We start from the raw sequence: 21,412 nt of genomic DNA on the forward strand, positions 1-21,412 counted from the left end.
CTGGATTTTAGCGACAGATTAAACAGCAAACATCCAAATGTATTTTGAAGGAAGAGTATTATTTGTTTGTCCTAAAAGTGACAGTAAATTATGTAAAGTTCTATCACTGTCAATATAATATGCCTCTTGGTCTAAAGTCATTCACAAATATTAAACATGGAATGAAACTCATTATCTTCAGTCCTGCTAAAGGCTGACACAGTTGAAACAGGAATGAACAAGGAATTAAAAGTGAATGAATAATTATGATCATTACATCAGATCTGAGGCAAAGCTCTGAGAAATGTCAAACTAAAGCCATCCACACCGACCACAGGATTATTCTATATGAACTATATGGAATGTGGGCGGCTTCTGCATAAATAAAGATATATAATGTTTTGTTCTTCAAGAGATTAAAACTATATTGATTTCCATCCATCCATCCATCCATTTTCTACCGCTTGTTCCCTTTCGGGGTTGCGGGTGACTGGAGCCTATCCCAGTGACTTCGGGCCTTAGGCGGGGTACACCCTGGACCGTGGCCAACTTGTCGCAGGGCCAACACAGAGACATAGACATTACAGACACTTCACTCTCACATTCATTCACTAGGGCCAATTTAGAGTCATCAATCTTACCTAACACATGCATGTCTTTGGACGGTGGGAGGAAGCCGGAGAACCCGGAGAGAACCCACGGTAACACAGGGAGAACATGCAGACTCCACCCAGAGAGATCATGTGATGTTGGTCTGGTCCGGGAATCGAACCCATGATCTCCTTCTTGGGAGGCAGTTTTAGATTTAGTGCAGTATATGGGCTTAAAAGATGTGCCAGGGACTAAAAGAGAACATGTTTTTATTATAGCACTTTTTGAACATATGTTTTATGCATAATATGATCTTACATGTTCAGTGATGGTTGATTCACGCGTTCACATTTGCACAAGTCTCTTTTTCTGAAAATTGGGTCACAATAAAATGAAATAAAACTGGCTCCTATAATCAGCCTCTGGTTTAGACCCATTCCACTCATTCATTTATTCACGCTTGTCCTTAGATCAAGGGGAATGGCTAGAAATGGCTAATTATCCATGCACTATTTTTAAATTGTGTTATTACAGATCATTCCATCAGGGCAGTTGGGCGTACGGCTGTCGACCAACTTTTGACTTGATAGTTGACTAATAATTATACTAGGATTTAAAGGATTTATGATTTTTTAGCGTGACTTTTCTATTTATTCTACTTTTTACATATAAATCCGCAGTTTCTTGGTACTTTTCTGTATAGAAGTGAGTGAATGAACGCAGTATTGTGATATTTTATGTGCATTTTGGGTCCGATATGGTCTGATTATGGAAATTCTTAACAGTTTTGAGCGCTCCTCTAGCACTATACCGCGCTCCCTTTAGTCGAACAACACATTATTTAGTCAAGGACGGCTCTACAGGGCAAAACATAGAGAAATAGCTAATTCAGTGAACCATTTAGTTTCCCATCCCACATTATTGCCTATTTAGTCACTTAATGTAATACCAAACTAGCTAATCGAAAATAATCAGTGAGGAAAACGCTGCCAAACAAAGGCGACACGGGTTAGCGCATTGTCCGCCATGTTTTTGTGCCGTAGAGTTCAAAGGGCCGCTCTCCTGACTCTGAGAGGATTCAATAATAGATTATGGACGAATGTGAGCGCGTTGCCGGGTTAAACAGAGGTTAGGGCGGCAGGGTCGAATGAGTTATTAAGTGGAGACGCCGAACTTGTGCGATAATGAAGATTGGGATTGGATGAAGACGTTGGGGAAATCGTGGACAATGGGAATTTGTATGTATTGAGGAATATGAAAGACGGTAACGGGTTTGAAATGATATTTAGATAACGCTGGCTTGATGGCAGTGAGCTAAATACATTTTTGTAACTACCCTGTTAGTTGTGTTGAGGAAAACAACTTGCACTTTAACGTCTGCGTGGTCTTTCATTATGATCTGAACGTTTACCAGTTTTTTGTGACGCCAGTGCAGTTTAGAATTGTAGTAAAGACAATTAAAGGTCATAGAAACGGATAAGAGCCGTCACAAATGAGTGCGATGATGTGTGCGCATCGGCCCATCTCCAAACGGGGCGAGAGCTTCGGAGCAGGAGCAGATCTGTTCTTCTAAAGAGGTGGAGTCTGCAGCAGCACCTGTCCCACTGCGAGATGTATTGTCCAGAGCCGAGCCCATTAGAATAACGCCGCTGCAAACAGATGGGCCCAACACTTGTTTTCTAGTTCAGAACGAATGATGATTATAGATGAGAATGAGGAAGTTTTGGCAGAGTTTTGGGAGAACAATCCAAGCGTAAAGGTCTATACAAAATGATGAATGAGCAAATGAGGATGAATCTGCCTCTGCGGTGTGACATTTTTAGCCTGAAATCCTCTTAAGCAGAGTTTAGGAACACACCACCAGTCTGTTCCCTCGCTGCAGTGTTTTAGTGGAGGCGCTTACCTAAAGTTCACCTTTTCTAAAGTTTAGCGAGCGTCTGAGGTTTGTGCTGAGCCTGCAGTCCTGCCGCATCATTCACTCAGATTAGCCTCATAGAGAGATGACATTTTAAACATTTCCACTTTACAGGGCCGGGCCGCGCTTGTAAGCTCTAAGAAGTCAACCAGCCAATCAATATGCATTCATGAAATACATTTATAGTGAAAGACTTTAAGAATAAAAAATAAGCATGAAGATGTGTTTGGTTTAGAAGTAAAAACAATCTATCCCCCCAGAGTTCCATCTGTCCCTATGTGGCACAGAACACTTGTTAAATACATCTATATACGATCCACCAAATCAGTCTAAATGTGATGAAAACGGGGCCAGTGTGAGAAGATGACGTTTTTCTATTGCAGTGTAGCTTAAACATCAGAGTCCACTCACAATCTGGACGTTCTGCTCATGTGACCTGGATACATTTCTACACCTGGAAGATCTAAAGTGACATTTTGCTTTAATCTCTCATTACAAGATCAATTTATCCATTAAAGCTATGATTAGTTGACATTTTTGGTCTATGTTCTCCGCACTTTGATCTAGATTAGTTCACACTAAGGTCACGTGTCCACCTCTGTAGTTCACACTGAGGTCACGTGTCCACCTCTGTAGTTCACACTGAGGTCACGTGTCCACCTCTGTAGTTCACACTGAGGTCACGTGTCCACCTCTGTAGTTCACACTGAGGTCACGTGTCCACCACTGTAGTTCACACTGAGGTCACGTGTCCACCTCTGTAGTTCACACTGAGGTCACGTGTCCACCACTGTAGTTCACACTGAGGTCACGTGTCCACCTCTGTAGTTCACACTGAGGTCACGTGTCCACCTCTGTAGTTCACACTGAGGTCACGTGTCCACCTCTGTAGTTCACACTGAGGTCACGTGTCCACCTCTGTAGTTCACACTGAGGTCACGTGTCCACCTCTGTAGTTCACACTGAGGTCACGTGTCCACCTCTGTAGTTCACACTGAGGTCACGTGTCCACCACTGTAGTTCACACTGAGGTCACGTGTCCACCACTGTAGTTCACACTGAGGTCACGTGTCCACCTCTGTAGTTCACACTGAGGTCACGTGTCCACCACTGTAGTTCACACTGAGGTCACGTGTCCACCACTGTAGTTCACACTGAGGTCACGTGTCCACCTCTGTAGTTCACACTGAGGTCACGTGTCCACCTCTGTAGTTCACACTGAGGTCACGTGTCCACCACTGTAGTTCACACTGAGGTCACGTGTCCACCTCTGTAGTTCACACTGAGGTCACGTGTCCACCACTGTAGTTCACACTGAGGTCACGTGTCCACCTCTGTAGTTCACACTGAGGTCACGTGTCCACCTCTGTAGTTCACACTGAGGTCACGTGTCCACCTCTGTAGTTCACACTGAGGTCACGTGTCCACCACTGTAGTTCACACTGAGGTCACGTGTCCACCTCTGTAGTTCACACTGAGGTCACGTGTCCACCTCTGTAGTTCACACTGAGGTCACGTGTCCACCTCTGTAGTTCACACTGAGGTCACGTGTCCACCACTGTAGTTCACACTGAGGTCACGTGTCCACCACTGTAGTTCACACTGAGGTCACGTGTCCACCTCTGTAGTTCACACTGAGGTCACGTGTCCACCTCTGTAGTTCACACTGAGGTCACGTGTCCACCTCTGTAGTTCACACTGAGGTCACGTGTCCACCTCTGTAGTTCACACTGAGGTCACGTGTCCACCACTGTAGTTCACACTGAGGTCACGTGTCCACCACTGTAGTTCACACTGAGGTCACGTGTCCACCTCTGTAGTTCACACTGAGGTCACGTGTCCACCACTGTAGTTCACACTGAGGTCACGTGTCCACCACTGTAGTTCACACTGAGGTCACGTGTCCACCTCTGTAGTTCACACTGAGGTCACGTGTCCACCTCTGTAGTTCACACTGAGGTCACGTGTCCACCACTGTAGTTCACACTGAGGTCACGTGTCCACCTCTGTAGTTCACACTGAGGTCACGTGTCCACCTCTGTAGTTCACACTGAGGTCACGTGTCCACCTCTGTAGTTCACACTGAGGTCACGTGTCCACCACTGTAGTTCACACTGAGGTCACGTGTCCACCTCTGTAGTTCACACTGAGGTCACGTGTCCACCTCTGTAGTTCACACTGAGGTCACGTGTCCACCTCTGTAGTTCACACTGAGGTCACGTGTCCACCACTGTAGTTCACACTGAGGTCACGTGTCCACCACTGTAGTTCACACTGAGGTCACGTGTCCACCACTGTAGTTCACACTGAGGTCACGTGTCCACCACTGTAGTTCACACTGAGGTCACGTGTCCACCTCTGCATCTCGGTGACTCCTCCGGACGTTTGACAAAGTGACAGCAGCAGAGGCACTGCTCGTGGTCAGGGGTCTGAGCCTCCAGCACTCTGTTCAAACGGACCACAGCAGTGAACCGAACATGACGAAACACCGGCATCACCTCTCCATTCGCTTCAAAGCTCCTCAGTGAAGCGTGTCTCTGAGCACGCAGTCGACAAACAGCTTCCAGGTAAAGGAAGGATCGGACAAACCGCCCACAAGTCACTGTTGACCACCTCCGGCGAGCACAGTTTAGACCTCCCTCCTGTGACATGCGGGAAACGTACATACCGCTTATTCTGAACCCTGGATCATCTCATCTATATGGAAATGACACTTAATCCGTTTGTTTTCCCGAACATTTCTTGGTAAACCAAATCTCACGTTGTGTGTACATAATTGAATGGTTAAATAGACTAAACTATTACCAGAGACTTAGCATTCACCCCCAGTGGTGATGTCTCGCCCTCGCTGTGAGGACATCTGCAGGCAGTTATGAAGTAATCAATGTATGCCCCGCACAGTGCATGAATAAATGTATTTAATAAAGCTGAAAGAAGAACTACTGATTCATCATTAGGTTTATATGAAAAAGAAAACCAAAGGAGACTGTTACGCCCGGATAGCAACCTCAGCGGCATTGACGAGGACAGAGCAGAGCTGAGACGGTTTAGATGATGCAGATCCACGTGCATTTATTTTACAGTGATTTACAAACAAGAAACTGGTTTAAAATACAGCAACATGTTCACACAGCAGCAAGACACGAGCAACTGCCGCCAGGCGCCTTTTATAGGCCACTGGGTTAACTGGACCCTCCTACTCCGAGGACCAGGTAAGTTTCAATCTTCCTAAAACCGCACAGATAAAAGCTAACTGTAGAAAAACAGTGTCACTATACATACTTCAATTAAATACAAAAATATATTCTTTATTTAATTTACTGTGCACAATTTCAATCTCAACATATATTCTAAAACAGTCAATTCCCTAAAACACCCCTCCTATTTTCCCCCAATGTTCTGCCCCGGAACCTACTTAAGGTGCTCCGTCTCCCTGGGGACTCTTTTGTCTGGCGCACCTAAAATGGCTGACACATCAGGTAAGGTATAATTTAATTTTGATTAACCAACAGTTACATTCTCTTTTCTGTTGCAGGTCAACTTACACCACAACCTTCTCAATAAATCCTTTTAAACATCTACTTGTTTCCTTGTACTCTTCCTAAGCCTATGTAATGGTACATACAGCTACATTACAGAGACCAATAGAAGGAATAGAAAGGTCTTGGAGGGAAGACCAAGCAGGAGATGAAAATGGCTCCTGTGCGTGTTTATTATAGACTATGCCGTCAAACTAATGCTTTTTTAGTTAACAAGATTGGCAACTGCAATCCTTTTCACCGCTAAATGTTGGTAGCAGTGGTTGTCCTGGCTTGAATAATCAAACTATATTTTTGCAATTCATCAAATGCACTAAACTGTTAAGTGGGAGATATATCGAATCATTGACAATATTAACATTTTTATACAGATAAACAAACTATGAATAATGAGTGGTTATTCCATGCCCTCTTCTGGATAATTTTATGATCCTTTCACGTTTTGTGCTCTACTTGAACCAGTGAGAGACATTTACACACATTTTAGCACATTTCTGACATTGTTAAAGAAATGACTGAAGATTGTTATAAAGATGGTGCAAAACAACATTGGGATATTCATCTTTCTCAATATTGCACTGAACTATTATATTCTCTTGGTTAAGGTATGAAGTAAGTCTTTCACAAAATTAAACTGACTTAAACATTCAAGTGCACCTTATACATCACACTGCAAATTTCTGTTTCTGTTCCCCCCCTGTTTATCAGCAGAAGTTATGAACTCTCTAAATAATGTCACCTGTTGCGCATGTTTGTTTACTCAATCCACATGGTCCACAGCGCGCCGTGGTCAGCGCGGGGAGCGGGGCGGGTGCTCCCTCACACGGGCCACTGCGCCCCGTGATCACGATAGTACGTGGCCGCGGTGCGCCGTGCTCCCCCGTACGCACTCCCCCGTACACACTCCCCGTGCTCCGCGCCGCACCCGCCGCCTACTGTTGGCCTAATGCTCGTTGCTTAGAGTTTTTTAGCATTCCAAAACAATGACTGCCACAACGATGTATTGAAGCTTCAAAGCAACATTGAAAAATGAACTTTTAATAACATGTCTTGTTATCATTTAACATAATTTTAACATCAAAACTGGTCACTCAACAATATGTATTACTCCCTTGCAGTTCTAACTTAAAAAAAAAAACTGAGGGATTCTATCTCTACAGAACTCACGGCAGACTTTGCACTTTAGAGCGATGACAGTCACGGGCAGGGCACAAAACTTAGCAAGATCATCATGAATCCATTCATTGACAGTGATAGTCTTGAGTGTCCTTGCAGCTGCAGGTTTTTGTTTGTTTGAAAGCGGCAGCGTGGTGTTTATCTGCCATGATTTTCTCCGTGCGCGCACATGCTCTGCGCACATAAGACGCACTTTAAAGTCTTTAAATTTCTCAAAAAATGACATTGAGCCTTATAATCCAGTGCGCCTTGTATATGGATTCATTCTGGTTGTGCTTACTGACCTCGAAGCGATTTTCTGTGTTTTGTTTTGCTTAATGCGCCTTGTATTCCGGTGCGCCTCATATGTGAGAAATGATCGAAAATAGACCATTCATTGACGGTACGCCTTATAATCCAGTTCACCTTATAGAGCGGAAAATACGGTATCGTAGATGATAAATTGCTATTTTTTTAAATCTAGGATCTCTTTCCCTGTAAATATGAGATGTGTATATGAGCCAGGGAAAGTTTTGCTGCGTGTTCGCTCGCATCCGCCTGAGTGCATCTGACACCTGCTCCATTACAGGCTAAATGGCTGCACAGGTGCGCGCTACTTCCACAAATACAAGTAATTGGCTAAATGAAACCTGTTTATATTCCACTGAAACACGAGGCAATTTCACAGGAGAAAATTATTTCCGAGTCAGTAAGACGAGACCAAATTAAATTGCCTAAGCGGAATGCAGAAAAGTCCTGACTTACGTTTTGAAAAATGACTGCTTTTCTCAATCGATCCCGTGGAGTTTTAAGTAACGGAAGATAAAAATGGCGCAGAATTGGCGCTTCACTGCAGTAAATGAGGCGTTTCAAGGAGAAGATGCACTCTTGTTACTTCTCAGTCACTGTGGACGCGCGAGGGGGCCCCAGACCCCAGAGGCGGACGCGCGAGGGGGCCCCAGACCCCAGAGGCGGACGCGCGGTGCGAGGGGGCCCCAGACCCCAGAGGCGGACGCGCGGTGCGAGGGGGCCCCAGACCCCAGAGGCGGACGCGCGGTGCGAGGGGGCCCCAGACCCCAGAGGCGGACGCGCGGTGCGAGGGGGCCCCAGACCCCAGAGGCGGACGCGCGGTGCGAGGGGGCCCCAGACCCCAGAGGCGGACGCGCGGTGCGAGGGGGCCCCAGACCCCAGAGGCGGACGCGCGGTGCGAGGGGGCCCCAGACCCCAGAGGCGGACGCGCGGTGCGAGGGGGCCCCAGACCCCAGAGGCGGACGCGCGGTGCGAGGGGGCCCCAGACCCCAGAGGCGGACGCGCGGTGCGAGGGGGCCCCAGACCCCAGAGGCGGACGCGCGGTGCGAGGGGGCCCCAGACCCCAGAGGCGGACGCGCGGTGCGAGGGGGCCCCAGACCCCAGAGGCGGACGCGCGGTGCGAGGGGGCCCCAGACCCCAGAGGCGGACGCGCGGTGCGAGGGGGCCCCAGACCCCAGAGGCGGACGCGCGGTGCGAGGGGGCCCCAGACCCCAGAGGCGGACGCGCGGTGCGAGGGGGCCCCAGACCCCAGAGGCGGACGCGCGGTGCGAGGGGGCCCCAGACCCCAGAGGCGGACGCGCGGTGCGAAGGGGCACTCATTTCCCTGATGTCTCACGCCACACCCTTTGCACCATTCTGCACCTCCTCAAACGGGCGCGCCCCCTACTTTGAGAAGCCCTGCCTTATGGAAACGGTAGCATTCGAGATGGAGCTGTATTAAATGTTGTATAACTATAACTACTATATATTGCAATAGATGTGCTTAATCAAAATATAAATATGTAAAATATGTATAGGATTGATTTCCATCAGTATAAAATCCACTATGTAGCTAAAGCACTAAACTCTGATTTCACTGGTAAAACGTCGGTTGCACTTGAACATGACAGTGACTGGTTCTTTCTGGACAGACTTGGCTTTATATCAGGCTCTGGACACATTTCTGTTTCTAAGTAGGTCATTGGAAATCGTCCCTCAAAGGGATAACCACTGACTGCTTATCTAAAATATACTGAGACACAAAACTCTAATGCACTTCGTTTCAGCCGTGAATGTATCTGTATTCAAAATGCAGACGCAGAAATGTAATTTCCCCTGATAATAATAAGTTTAATGGTGGAGAGAAATGTAATCTGATCATGGTCAACACCAGTAATAAAAAGGAAGTAGAGGCTCATAAATGGTTTGAAATAAAGAGCTTTTCATTATGACGTTTTTAATAAAAGACGAGATACTTTAAGGGATACCAACATTTGTGAAAGAAATATATAATGTAAATATTTCTATTTATGTGTATTAGGGTTGCAACAAATGATAATTTAGCAAATCAAGTAATTTAGATATTTGTGTTTTTTTTCCCTTCAACAAATCAACTACTTGGATAAATTGCAAAAGACCATGTGATATTTTTACTACATTTGACCCAAATTAAACTAATGTCATAAAGATCTTTTTATTTAAACTCGATCATCCTAAAGTATAGCATAAATAATGCAATACAATAGTTTTTTCATCAAAAACACAACATGTTCACATTCCCGCTGTCATTTTGGTGTAATTCATTGATGTTTAAGGTAATGAATGTAATTATTTAGTGATCACGTCCTTTTTCAAGTATTTGTGATTAATTCATTCTCGTTGCGTTCATTTGAATATCTGTAGTCAAGAAACAACATTTCTGTGATTAGTGCTGAAAAGCTAAAATACTTCAATTTAGTTTGAAGCATATTTTGATCAAGTAGTGTGGAGGATACTTCTTTCTTTTTGACATATTTTTATCAAGTGAAATATTTCAGGTTAAAGACGAGCCCCGCAATGAACATAACAAATACACACTTGCAAACCACTATGCTGCAATCCAAGGTTAACTCAAATTTGTGTTCAAAAGCCAGTTTTTCCATGGAAGCTCTTTTTAAAATGCACTTCTGCTTTTAAAGGTCATGTTTTTGTGCCGTTTCCCAGGATCCACGCAACTGCCCAGTTTGGCTTTCAAGGCTCTGGATAAATAATTCAACATCTGAGACCAGGCAGCATTTGAAAATAGAGCTACTTTTTGTTTAGACGCATAAAGTCAGTTCTCTTTAGAAAGGAACAATGACAGAGGACAATACACTAAAGAATTCATTTTCATTTTCTCCTGGCTGGTCTGTTTTGGGTGGCCTAATGCCGAGTATCCTGGCTTTACATGAAGTCAGAGAGCAGTACAGCCTGGACTTGCAATTTAATCACAACGGAAATATGTGGAAAGGTATTTCTCAATGTCACACGCCATAATGTTGTGCTAAATGATAAATGATTAAAATAAGCCGGCAAACTAGGAAATTAGGAATGTTTAGGCTAATATAATAATCAACATTGTGCGTTCCAGACAATGGGAGTTCTGTTATTTTCCTGTTGAACGCTACAATAATTGCTACTGGTTGAACTCGTAAACGTTATACGAATGTTAAATAACTGAACATTGTCAGATTTAACTCGTAACAAATGATTGCCCCATAATGGTTACCCACTCAAACCCACTTTTTCGAGGTGATTTCCAGTTCATTTCGTGTTGGAGATGAAAACGGTCATTTTCAGTTTCGACGGGCGTGATTGACTGGTGGATTATCCGTGACACTCATGGGTCCGTCCCTATCGAAACGAACACAAAATAAAGGAAATGGCACAAGAACAGAAAAGCATTGTGGATTTCTGCTCTGTTATTCTGAGAATGTTCATACTCTTTTTGACTCTAGCATAATATTTTCCCTGTTTGTTTCTCCCAGGTGAAGTCGGTGAAGACGGGCTCTGTATTCTGGACGATCGGTTGCTGTCTCTCCTATTTCTACATGGTAAGAGAATACTTCCTGTTTACCCCACCACGCTGTGCGCATACAAACGAACACTCATTTAGACAAATTCATTTTCAACGCCTCATTCCCGCCGACACATTTCTGGGCCTTTATTCTCATCAATTTTCCGCCAGGCTCCATTTTTTAAAGCGCTAATAAAAACCCTGCTACTTTTTGTCCGTCAGTGACAACAAGGGACGAGGGGTGGAGCGATTGTGGCTCGCTTTTGGTGCATTATTTATGATTGCAGTCACAGCTCATTGGGGGGTTTGACAAGAGAGATGAGAAAAAAAAAAAAAGGTGATCCGGAAGGCTGCCTATGCGACACATCGGTTGGCAGTGGATTTGAATGGACAACGGCGAAATTCTCTATCTGTTGACGTCTCCACGGCGAGGCAGATGTCAAATGACAGATTACTAAAACTCAGCCCCCGTTGATGGGCGCGGGCCAGAGCGGGCGGCGGGGGGGACACGATTGGCAGGCGGAATATGGGATAATGCGACGTGAGGACTGTCCACCTGCCAAGTCCAGCGTTTGTTTGTGAAGCAGCTTTGGTATGGCAGGGTTAAGAGCCTTTTTTTTTGCCTGTCTGAGTAAAAAAGTAGTTGTAAATACGTTGTAGGTCCGTCACGATACTTACTATATCGACTATGAAAGCTACAATGATACGTTTAGGGCTCAGCATTTATCGCTTGTTCGTTACCCAACTTTTTCTTGTTTTCGTAGTCTGATAACGTTTGAGGTGTAGAGAGTTTTTATGATAGCATTAAGCGACGTTAAACACAACTCTTAAGTTTTAGGGTGGTGTTTCTCTATATAAAACTGTGTAACGCGCAGATCCAAGTTGTTTCATGCGCTTGTACCACGACCACAAACCGAAATGGATCATCTTTCTATTAATGATATTCATGGGTCCATAGTGACGTCGCACACTCGTTGCTACAGCCATCTTGAGGATGAAAGCCGCATGCTCACTGTGGGCTGTGCCGACAAAAAGTCTCAAAACAAAGGATTTCTCTTCTGTAACATCCCCAAAGAGCCCCTTGTATGTAATGCATTACTGTGGTCAGGAGGGACCAGTGGACTTACAGGAATCCCTCCGGACTGAGCGCTGAGCTGTTTGTTTGCTAGTTTACATATTATTACGTTAGCCTACTTGCAGACAGTTTTAACAAGCCTAATTTCCAACTGTCTGGCTGGTGTTTGCGGCTCAGACAGTCACTCACCCGCACACAAAGCCCGTGCTCTAAAGCTTTGAGGGCTCGTCCGGTGCAGAGGGCTCATGGACGAGGAAGCTTGGATGGAAAGTTTGTTGTGGCAAGTTGTCGCTGCTTTTAAGTGTCAGCGACTCACTGCTGTAGATAAGAATCAAAGCCCATAACTTCTGTCTCCTTGAAGTATCAACCCTTTTCATTTTCAATTTATGCACTATTTTTTATGACCATCTAAAGTTGTGACTTCTTCAACATGGCGGAGACAACTAATAAATCACATGACTGACACCCACGAGTATGTGCGTTAAGACTCAATAATTCATTACTAGTGTGTTTAGTTCGGTTGTTTAATTATAGTGACATTTTCTGTCGCAATATATCACACTTCAAAATGTGTTTATATATTTAGTTATTAACCTTAAGAGCCCATTGAGGTCGAGACCTATTTTTCAAGGGTGAACCTGGGGCAAAGTGCAACATTTGCTGCACATGTCATAAAAAACCTATTACAGGCGCTTTTACCACACAAAAAAACCCCCTTGAAAAACATACTTTCTCTCAGGCTTGTCTCTCCAGAGGCTTGACCTGTAACTTGGCCTGGTGGTGCCATGTGCTTGTTTCCTTGGAGATGCATAAGTTTAATGCCATATTTTTCGAACATTTCTGGCAAAGCAAAATCAAGCCCATAGAGACGAGCAGGTGGAGATTTTAGGTTTGTCAGATATTTGTTTTTCACTATGTTTTCCCAAAATTAAAATGCCCATGATTGTGCAACAAAAAAGACAAAACATGGTAGTCTTTCCAAAATAATCATAATCATAATAGTATAATGATAGTAATTAAATACTGCTGAACTAATAGAAGCTACTGAACTAATATTATTTCTCTATAATTTGTTTCCAAAAATCCCTAAGCCCTGGGCAAAAAAAATAATCATTGCATTGTCACGGAAAAACAGTCAAATGTTTTCCTCCAAAGTCTGAACCCTGCTCCAAAATGCTTCAGGCCTGTGGCAGTAAAGACGTCTCAATTAAAAAGACCAGAGCAAATCATTGATGATTTGAAACCATTGGTTTGATTAAAATGTAATTTAATTGCACAGCTCTGCATTTTCTACTGAAAGGTGTAGTTTTTTTAATTAAAGCTTTCACCACATTATGGTAATAGAAATTTTGTATGTTTGAATCAAACCAGGGCTGGCAGTCAGTGTTTTCTCCGTGGAAGCAAACGTGAAACGAGGGTCAGAATCAGAATCAGAAAAGGTTTTTTTCCATTGCCAATGAACAGAATTCACAAACAAAAGAACTTGCTTTGGTGTTCGGTGCAACATAAAACAATGAATAATGATGAAAAAGCCTATATAAAATCAAAAAGAGCATGGGTTAAAGAAAAACAATTTAAATCTGCAATAGAAGATGTACACAACATTTACAGTTAAATTTACATATGTAGTGCAGAAAGTGAACAGTGCAGCGAGTGATTGATTAAATGAGTTAAAGTGACAGTGTTTAGAAGTGTTCATGAGTCCAACGGCAGAAGGAAAGAAACTGTTCTTGAGGCGAGGTTCTGGTCCGGATGGACCGTGGCCTCCTGCCTGAGGGGAGTGGCCTCCTGCCTGAGGGGAGTGGCCTCCTGCCTGAGGGGAGTGGCCTCCTGCCTTAGGGGAGTAACTCAAATAGTCTGTGAGAGGGTGAGAAGGGTCAGCTGTGATCAGACCTGCTCGTCCCAGAGCCCTGGAGACGTACAGGTCCTGCAGAGATGGAAGTCTGCAGTCGATTACCTTCTCAGCAGAGCACACAATGTGCTGTACTCTGTGTTTGTCCCTGGCTGTGGCTCCAGCGTACCACACGGTGATGGAGGAGGTGAGGATGCACTTAATGATGCCCATGTAGAACTGCACCATCATCTCCGCTGGTAGCTTTGCTTTCCTCAGCTGCTGCAGGAAGTACATCCTCTGCTGGGCCTTCTTGAGGAGGGAGCTGATGGTGGGCCCCCACTTGAGGTCCTGGGTGATGGTGGTGCCGAGAAAGCGGAGGGAGTCAACAGTGGTGATGTGGGAGTCTGAGATGGTGCTGGGGGGCTGTGACTTTCCTGAACTCCAAGTTGTTACCGCTGCACCAGGACACCAGCCGGTCCACCTCCCTCCTGTAGACAGACTCATCCCCATCAGAGATAAGCCCGATGAGGGTGGTGTCGTTCGCAAACCTGATCAGTTTTACAGAGTCGTGGCTGGAGGTGCAGCAGTTCGTGTACAGGGAGAAGAGCAGGGGAGAAAGTACACAGCCCTGTGGAGTTCCTGTGCTGAAAGTCCGCGTATCTGAGACATTCTTCCCCAGCCGCACGCACCGCCTCCGTCAGGAAGTCAGTGATCCACCTGCAGGTGGAGTCAGGCACGTTGAGCTGGGCGAGCTCGTCCTGGAGCAGAGCATTTCTCAGTATAATCAGAGCAGTGCAGGCAGGTTTGGCCATGTTTTATCACACTGTAGCGTGTCTTAATCCGCTCACGGTGAATTTTGGGGGCGGGGCCGGAGGAGGACGGGTTCAACGCGCTCATGGATCATCTGGAGAGAAAGAATGTTTTTCAATCTAAACCTCGAGCAGGCTCATTTTTCATCTGGTCTGAGTTAGTTATCGTCTGGTCAGCGATTATTTTTTGTGCTGAATAAATTTATGATCACATAAAGGTTGAAATGTGATGACTGAAAGTATTTAGATCATATTAATTACAAATAAAAATAAAGTGTATTAATGAAAATCAGAAATGGTTTATTGTTATTTTTTCATAATGCCACTGTCGTCATAAAAAGGCTTTTGTGTTTTACTGTCTGTATTGTCAGATTTAGAACAATGAATAAATAAGTTGACTAGTCATGATTATAGATTAATAATAGTCAAATTAATTGTTACAGCTCTATTATCCGTTATTATTATTTTTAAAATGTATTTTTTGTCATTCCAAAAAATAAAACGCAAAACATTACACAGAGTAAATAGTTATATACAAGCATCTATAAAAAATACAGTTTTATGAAATTACAGCATGTCCTGTCCAATGTATCTGTCCCATCATTTAAATTTTCAAATTTAGTTTGAAAGTTGTTTTTTTTTCAATTTTTTTGAATGCCAGTCATAATTTCGGTCCAGTCCTTGATTGTTGGTGCCTTTTGTGCCATACCTTTTTGTTATGGCCTTCCTCCCAGCAGTAATGGTGAGCAACTTGGCAACCACAAACGATGTCTGGCTTTCAATATCGAGGTAAATGCTTAACTGCATCAATGATTAACAATTCTAATTTCATTTGTATTTATTCAAAGGATAGTAATTTATGTCCGAGTTTAACAGTGGTGCTGGACGCCGTACATCCATCCCAGGACCTATCTCTGAGTCACGCGGCAGTTCAGTGATGATTCCGGCCTTCGTGAAAGCTCAGTTGACTGATACTTTAGCCCAGAGTTTAAAGTCTGTGTCGTAAGTGTGTCTCTTGCGATATTATAATACATCCATGGACTCTTGGCAAGAGCCCTCCAGGCCCAAGATTCTTGGGGTCCTCAATTTAGGTGTCCGGGTGTTCCTGAAGTATAAGGTAGTTTACATTTTGACAGAGCGTCGTGTGTGCCGTCGCGCTGCGCGCTACCGTAAACGTGCTTCTAGACGTGCATCTGAGTCTATCGCGTCCCGAATCTCCTTTATTCACCGTGTACCACAAAAAATCGCTTCCAGGTCAGTAAGCACAACCAGGAATAATCCATATATTAAGCGCACCGGATTATAAAGCGCACGGACGGTTTTTGAGGACGTTAAAGGCTTTTAAGTGCGCCTTATACTGTGGAAAATAAGGTATAAAGTTTTCCTTTTATATTTTCCACTGAAAGAGCTCTATCCAGTATGTTGTGATTGGCAGTGATAAGGCCAACAGCGGTTAATCTATGCGTTTAACCTCACTTGACTCGATCAATAGTTTGAAATTGAATAACATTTTCAATATGCAGTGGTAAAACTCGCCTCACACCAACAATGTACCAAACCAAGAGCGGCTTTTCTATGTGACGTTTGCATGTTTCCTTTTACAGATGAAGAACATCCTTCTTGTAAAGCTACATTAACTTTAAATGACCATCTAAATAACTCTCTAAAGTGCTCTTTCTTTCTCGCAGCGGGAGCCAAAGTTACTCTTAAGAGATTGCTCATGATATTGTTAAAGCATTACACATTATATTTATTGCCTTGTGTATGGTTAGCTTTACTAAGCAGCAAGCAGCCCCTCACAGTTGTAATTAAGCCGTTTTCTCTCTGCTTGAGTTTGCAGTGTTTTATTCACACCATTAGACTCTGTGTGGATAAAAGCAGTAAACACTCGTCTCTCTCTCTGCGCTCCCCATCGTCTCCTGAGCGACCTGAGGTCATCAGATAAGCCGTATGAATTGCACACAGCGATAAGGGCCAGACTCTGGTCCAAGCGTTTGCTGTCTGCCCCGAGCTGTTTGCCAGCGGAGGGGTGAGGGGTGAGGCGGCCGCTCTGTAAAGGCATTTCACATGTACGCCCGGGTTTTGTGTAAACCACAGCTCTTAGATCGCAGAAAAGGGTCAGAGGTGTTGACGGACTCTCCACACTCCTGTTGTGTGATGGGCTGCAGTGGTCAGCAGCTTTGTGGGAATGAACAAAATGTTTACTTTCACTCTGGTAAACTAGAAAATATATACCGGGTATGTATTGTGAATGGAGTTGAAAAGTGAGTCAAAAGTGGTGAAAATAAGATGATAATATTTAATTAATGGTTGCAGCCCTTATTTTAAATGCACAAATGCAATGGGTTCTTTATGTAAGAAAAACTCCTTACATAGAGAGACATGTTATTGAAGGCCGACACGGTGAGCTCGGTATAGATGGACTCCACATAGAACGCCACATTTTGTTTTGAGCGTCATGTTACTTTACCTCCCACGCAGGAGCTGTTTATTAGCAGATAAGTAAACATTAAAATTCAGTCACTTTGCCTCGGCCTGATTTACCTTGAGATGTGAAGTGAATCGGACTCATCAATAGAGAATATATAGAATAAATTTAACTGTCAATATATGAAGGTGAATATTGTTTGTTTTTGTAGCTCAAGTTTGTTTTATCTCACTCTAAAGCGTCTGAAAACATGTTTATCATCTTATATGCTGAAAAGCATTTTGCCTTGTTAAATCTACAGTATAATCTTAAAGGAGAGCTGAACACTATTTTTACCTTCTCAAACGTCTTTGTAAGATGGTTAAATATATATTTTCGAGGTGTTTGAAATCTCTTTGTCCTCTGCCGTCTCTGGGCATGGACAACCATCCTGGTAAACCCTGGCTCTTTATTTGGGATTTTGCCGCCTTCAGTTTTTAAAACTGCATGGGAAGCTTTATTGGCATGTTATTTAGTGCTTGGAAAGTGCCAGAATCCCAAGTCCAAATACATTTAGAGGGTTCAAGAGGTTTAAACATGAGAGATTTTATTTACAGAACGACTTTCCAGGGTCAATCAAGGTCAATACAAATCAACCGAAATACACTATACTTTTCTAATAACTACCAGAAGTTAAAACGCACCTAATTGTTCCTGTAGGGAAATATATCTTCTGCATTTGACCCACAGATACAGTCAGCAACGCGTCATCGTCGAGAGCGTGGTCTGGCGCGAGTCAGAAACGTACCTTTTTCTTCTTTTAAGACATTTCCTGGCAAATGATGTGTAAGTTAAGCCCAAATAATTTACGTCTAGTCACAGTTGAGTCTAAATGGAGGTAGTTTGTGGCATAACTTCGGAAAAGTCAACGGATTGTTCTGTAGATGTTCAAATACAGCAGGCAGCGCTAGCACTGTAGTAGCATTCAGCCCGTAGCTAACCTTAGCATTCTTCGATAATCATACACAGTTAGGTCGTTGGGCCACTTTACTCTTCTCCATGTCTTCACATCTGTATTTGAGACCATTATATATGATGAATTCAGTATTTGCTCTTATAGTTGTTGAACAGTGGGTGACAGAGCAGCTCTTCATTATATGCATTGATTGCTTCCCCCCTGCACAGATGTCCGTTAGTGATCTTTCCCTTGGATGCTGATTCTAGTCAATCTTCAATACTTTCGATTAAACCTGTAAAAAAACAAAATTAATCCATACCCAGATACTAACTGATTCCAAACATTTTCCTAGTATCAAAATTGAGTTTAAAAACACTACGTTCAATAATATACAGGCGATTGCAGTGTGGCTCTTTCCCCATGGACTCGGGCGTGGCACCTAGCAGGAGGATTAGCTTCTTGTGCTTGTTTTCAGATCAACGGCAGACATACAGTAGGTAAAGTGTACTCTGAAAGCGTTGAGACTGCATTGCTGAGCACTCAATAATGCAATTTAAATGGTGCAGTCGCGCTTATCCTGGTTTCCAGCTGCTTGTGTGTCACCATTACTGTGAATAACACCCGCTTTTTATTTCTGTGATTTTCATTGGGTTTATTTGTTGTTGCTGTCTGAAGGAACATTATTATGCAAATTGCCATAAAATTAAAGGGTCCGTAATCGTTCATTGTTTGTAAGCCAATTCTATAGCTTGTATTATTGACATGGCCCTTGTATTCTTACTTATCGCTGGACTTCCTCTATGGTTCTATTAATTGCATTTTTATGTTCATATTCATCTGTGTACAGCTCCCCACAGTCTACATGTAATTCTACATATACTGTTTAAATAGGAGCTTATAATTAATTCATTGAATGGGTTTTGCTTCAGTCCAATGCTATTTGGGCGACTGCATATGAGCTTTTGTGCAGAGGGCTTGGAAAGCTGCACTTTCAGATCAGTTCTCCCTCGGTTCAGTTTAAATAATGAATAGCAATGCGTTTTTTAAACAATAGGTGAGTTACTTTTGCATGCCATGGCCTAGTGCATGTTTCATTGGTCTTGGCCTTGATATAGCGTCTTGTTAGCTTTGAATTAATAGTGGCCATAAAAATCTGACTGAAATAGTGGCGATCCCTGCAATTACTTGGTCAGCTTTCAAAAAGATTGATTGAAATTGGACAAATCAAAGCAATTTATTGTGTGGCAAAATTATCTTTGCCAACCACATTATTTTACCTCGCCTTAAAACAGGAAAAAGAAAAGATTGAGGGAAAAAAAAGTTGCTGACGCTGCTGAAATTATGTAGCTAGAAAGTTCTTAAAGATACACTGCTTCTGGTGGGAGGTTTGTTCCTCCAAACTAGTGCCACTTTTTAACATCATGTTTGTTTGTTTTTTAACCGCCACATTTGGGTCTTTTTAACATCACGTTTGGATCTTTTTAACCATCTCGTTTGGATCTTTTTAATGTCACGTTTGGTTTTTTTTAATCGTCACATTTGAAAATGACCTTAAAGAGAGACTGATACTTCTTGTGGAATCGCCAAGTGTATAAACAAGTGTATAAAGTTATATTTCTGTCCTTTTGTGGTTAACTTAACTATAGTCTCTTCATGTTTTTGTTCGATGCTTGAAGACATTTACTGACACATTTTGGCTTATTCCTGATGCTTTGTCAAAATATTGTCTGAATAATGGTATGAAATAAACGCCAAGTTAATAATAATAAAATTAAGATATTCATTTTTGTTAATATCATCCAACTTAGAAGATCATTTTCTACCTGGGTGATGTTAATTTGAGGTAAAACACATTGCATACGACACATTTTATTTATGGTATCAACAATATCATCTTAAATGGCAGCTGCAGCGTGGTCGTAGTAAATATGATTTTTGACTGACATATACTGTTCTGTTTTCCCAGGTGTCTGCGTGGGGAGGCTACGTCTTCATTATAAACCTGATTCCTCTTCATGTGTTTGTGCTGCTGCTCATGCAACGTTACAGCCGACGCGTTTACATCGGTGAGACCTACACGGCCCCTACACAAACTAACACAAGCCAATGGCGGATTCTCTGCCTCCAAATGAACCGCCTGTAGAAATATCAACCTCTGTCATTTGTATGCATGAGTGAGTCCAGGTGAGCTACAGAGGCAAACCTCAATAATAAATGATGCTGCCACTCACTGAGTTTTACACTTAACATTATAGAAATCACTGTAGAATAATCTAAAGAATGTTGCCTTCAACATCTTATTAATGAGAGCTTCATTAATTAAACCTTCATCTAATGTTTTTCATATTGCAGTGGTCGGCTTGGAGCTTGTTAATTGACATGGTCTAGCAGCCTTTTTTGTGGAATCCAGTGGTTTGCATTGGAGCTCAGATATAAAAGGACTAAATAAAGGTTAATTTGTTAAATTTTACTGTATTATATGACTATTTTCTATATGTACCTTAATATCAAAAGCTAGGGGTGTAACAGTTCAGATGGCTCAACCATAATGCAGAACATGAGTCATTTGAGTCATCACGGTGCTGTCACAACGCATAAAATAATGACAAAAACTGATAAGTTATACTTTTTGTGTTTTTATTATTATTGTGAACATTTACACGTAAATTGCAAGACATTTATTTCACTCAGTATTTGAGTGTTTTCAGCTACATTTTATCTGCTCTTATTATTATTTGTTTGGCCGGAACAGTACTTGTTGATGAGCATACATGATACACATGCTGTAAACACGCTGGATTGTAGCCCCAGGCTTGTTTGCATCCGTTGTCCCACATTCACTCTCACAAACACAAACACCATCATACATGGACACTGGAGGCAAGGTGTGAGGGAAAGTGCACTGAACACGCGCTGGTTAGATTGTCAGTCGGCACCAAGGCCACTTAGTGGGACAGGCACATTGATGACCTGTGGACCCAGATGCTCCTCGAGTCCCTGAAGAAGCGGTCTCTACTACATATGAGTGGCTCTTCATCTGCCTGGAAGAACTGGTTCTCCTCCTGATTGGCTCCAGCTCCAGTGTCTATCTCTCGTCCGTCTGAGGGAGTCAGATCTCTCCTTCACTGTGGAACTCCTCCAGGTCTTAAGGACAGAGGACCCTGGGACATTGCCAAGTCCCTATGAACATTGTTTATTCTGTTTTTCACTGTCGTCCTCTGAGACAACTGCTGTTGTGATTTTGGGCGTTACAAAAATTAATTGAATTGCATTGAAGGCCACTGCAAAGTCCCTGTAGAGCCTGGCACACCTGCCCACTGATCAAGG

At 43.1% G+C, this 21,412-nt stretch overlaps 1 protein-coding gene across 1 annotated transcript in view; it reads left to right on the forward strand.

Annotated features, from left to right (window-relative positions):
- The window catches only part of LOC140362046 (dolichyl-diphosphooligosaccharide--protein glycosyltransferase subunit STT3B), a 140,882-nt gene that overhangs the window by 73,483 nt on the left and 45,987 nt on the right, over window positions 1-21,412 (forward strand). The window contains exons 4-5 of the mRNA XM_072448066.1: window positions 10,974-11,039; window positions 20,052-20,151. Coding sequence (XP_072304167.1) covers window positions 10,974-11,039; window positions 20,052-20,151 — 166 coding nt within the window. The remainder of the gene's footprint in view (window positions 1-10,973; window positions 11,040-20,051; window positions 20,152-21,412) is intronic.

Source organism: Eucyclogobius newberryi, unplaced genomic scaffold (assembly GCF_026437365.1).
Source record: "Eucyclogobius newberryi isolate DKJ021-1_F unplaced genomic scaffold, fEucNew1.0.hap1 SCAF_16, whole genome shotgun sequence".
NCBI classification, from domain to species: Eukaryota; Metazoa; Chordata; class Actinopteri; order Gobiiformes; family Gobiidae; genus Eucyclogobius; species Eucyclogobius newberryi.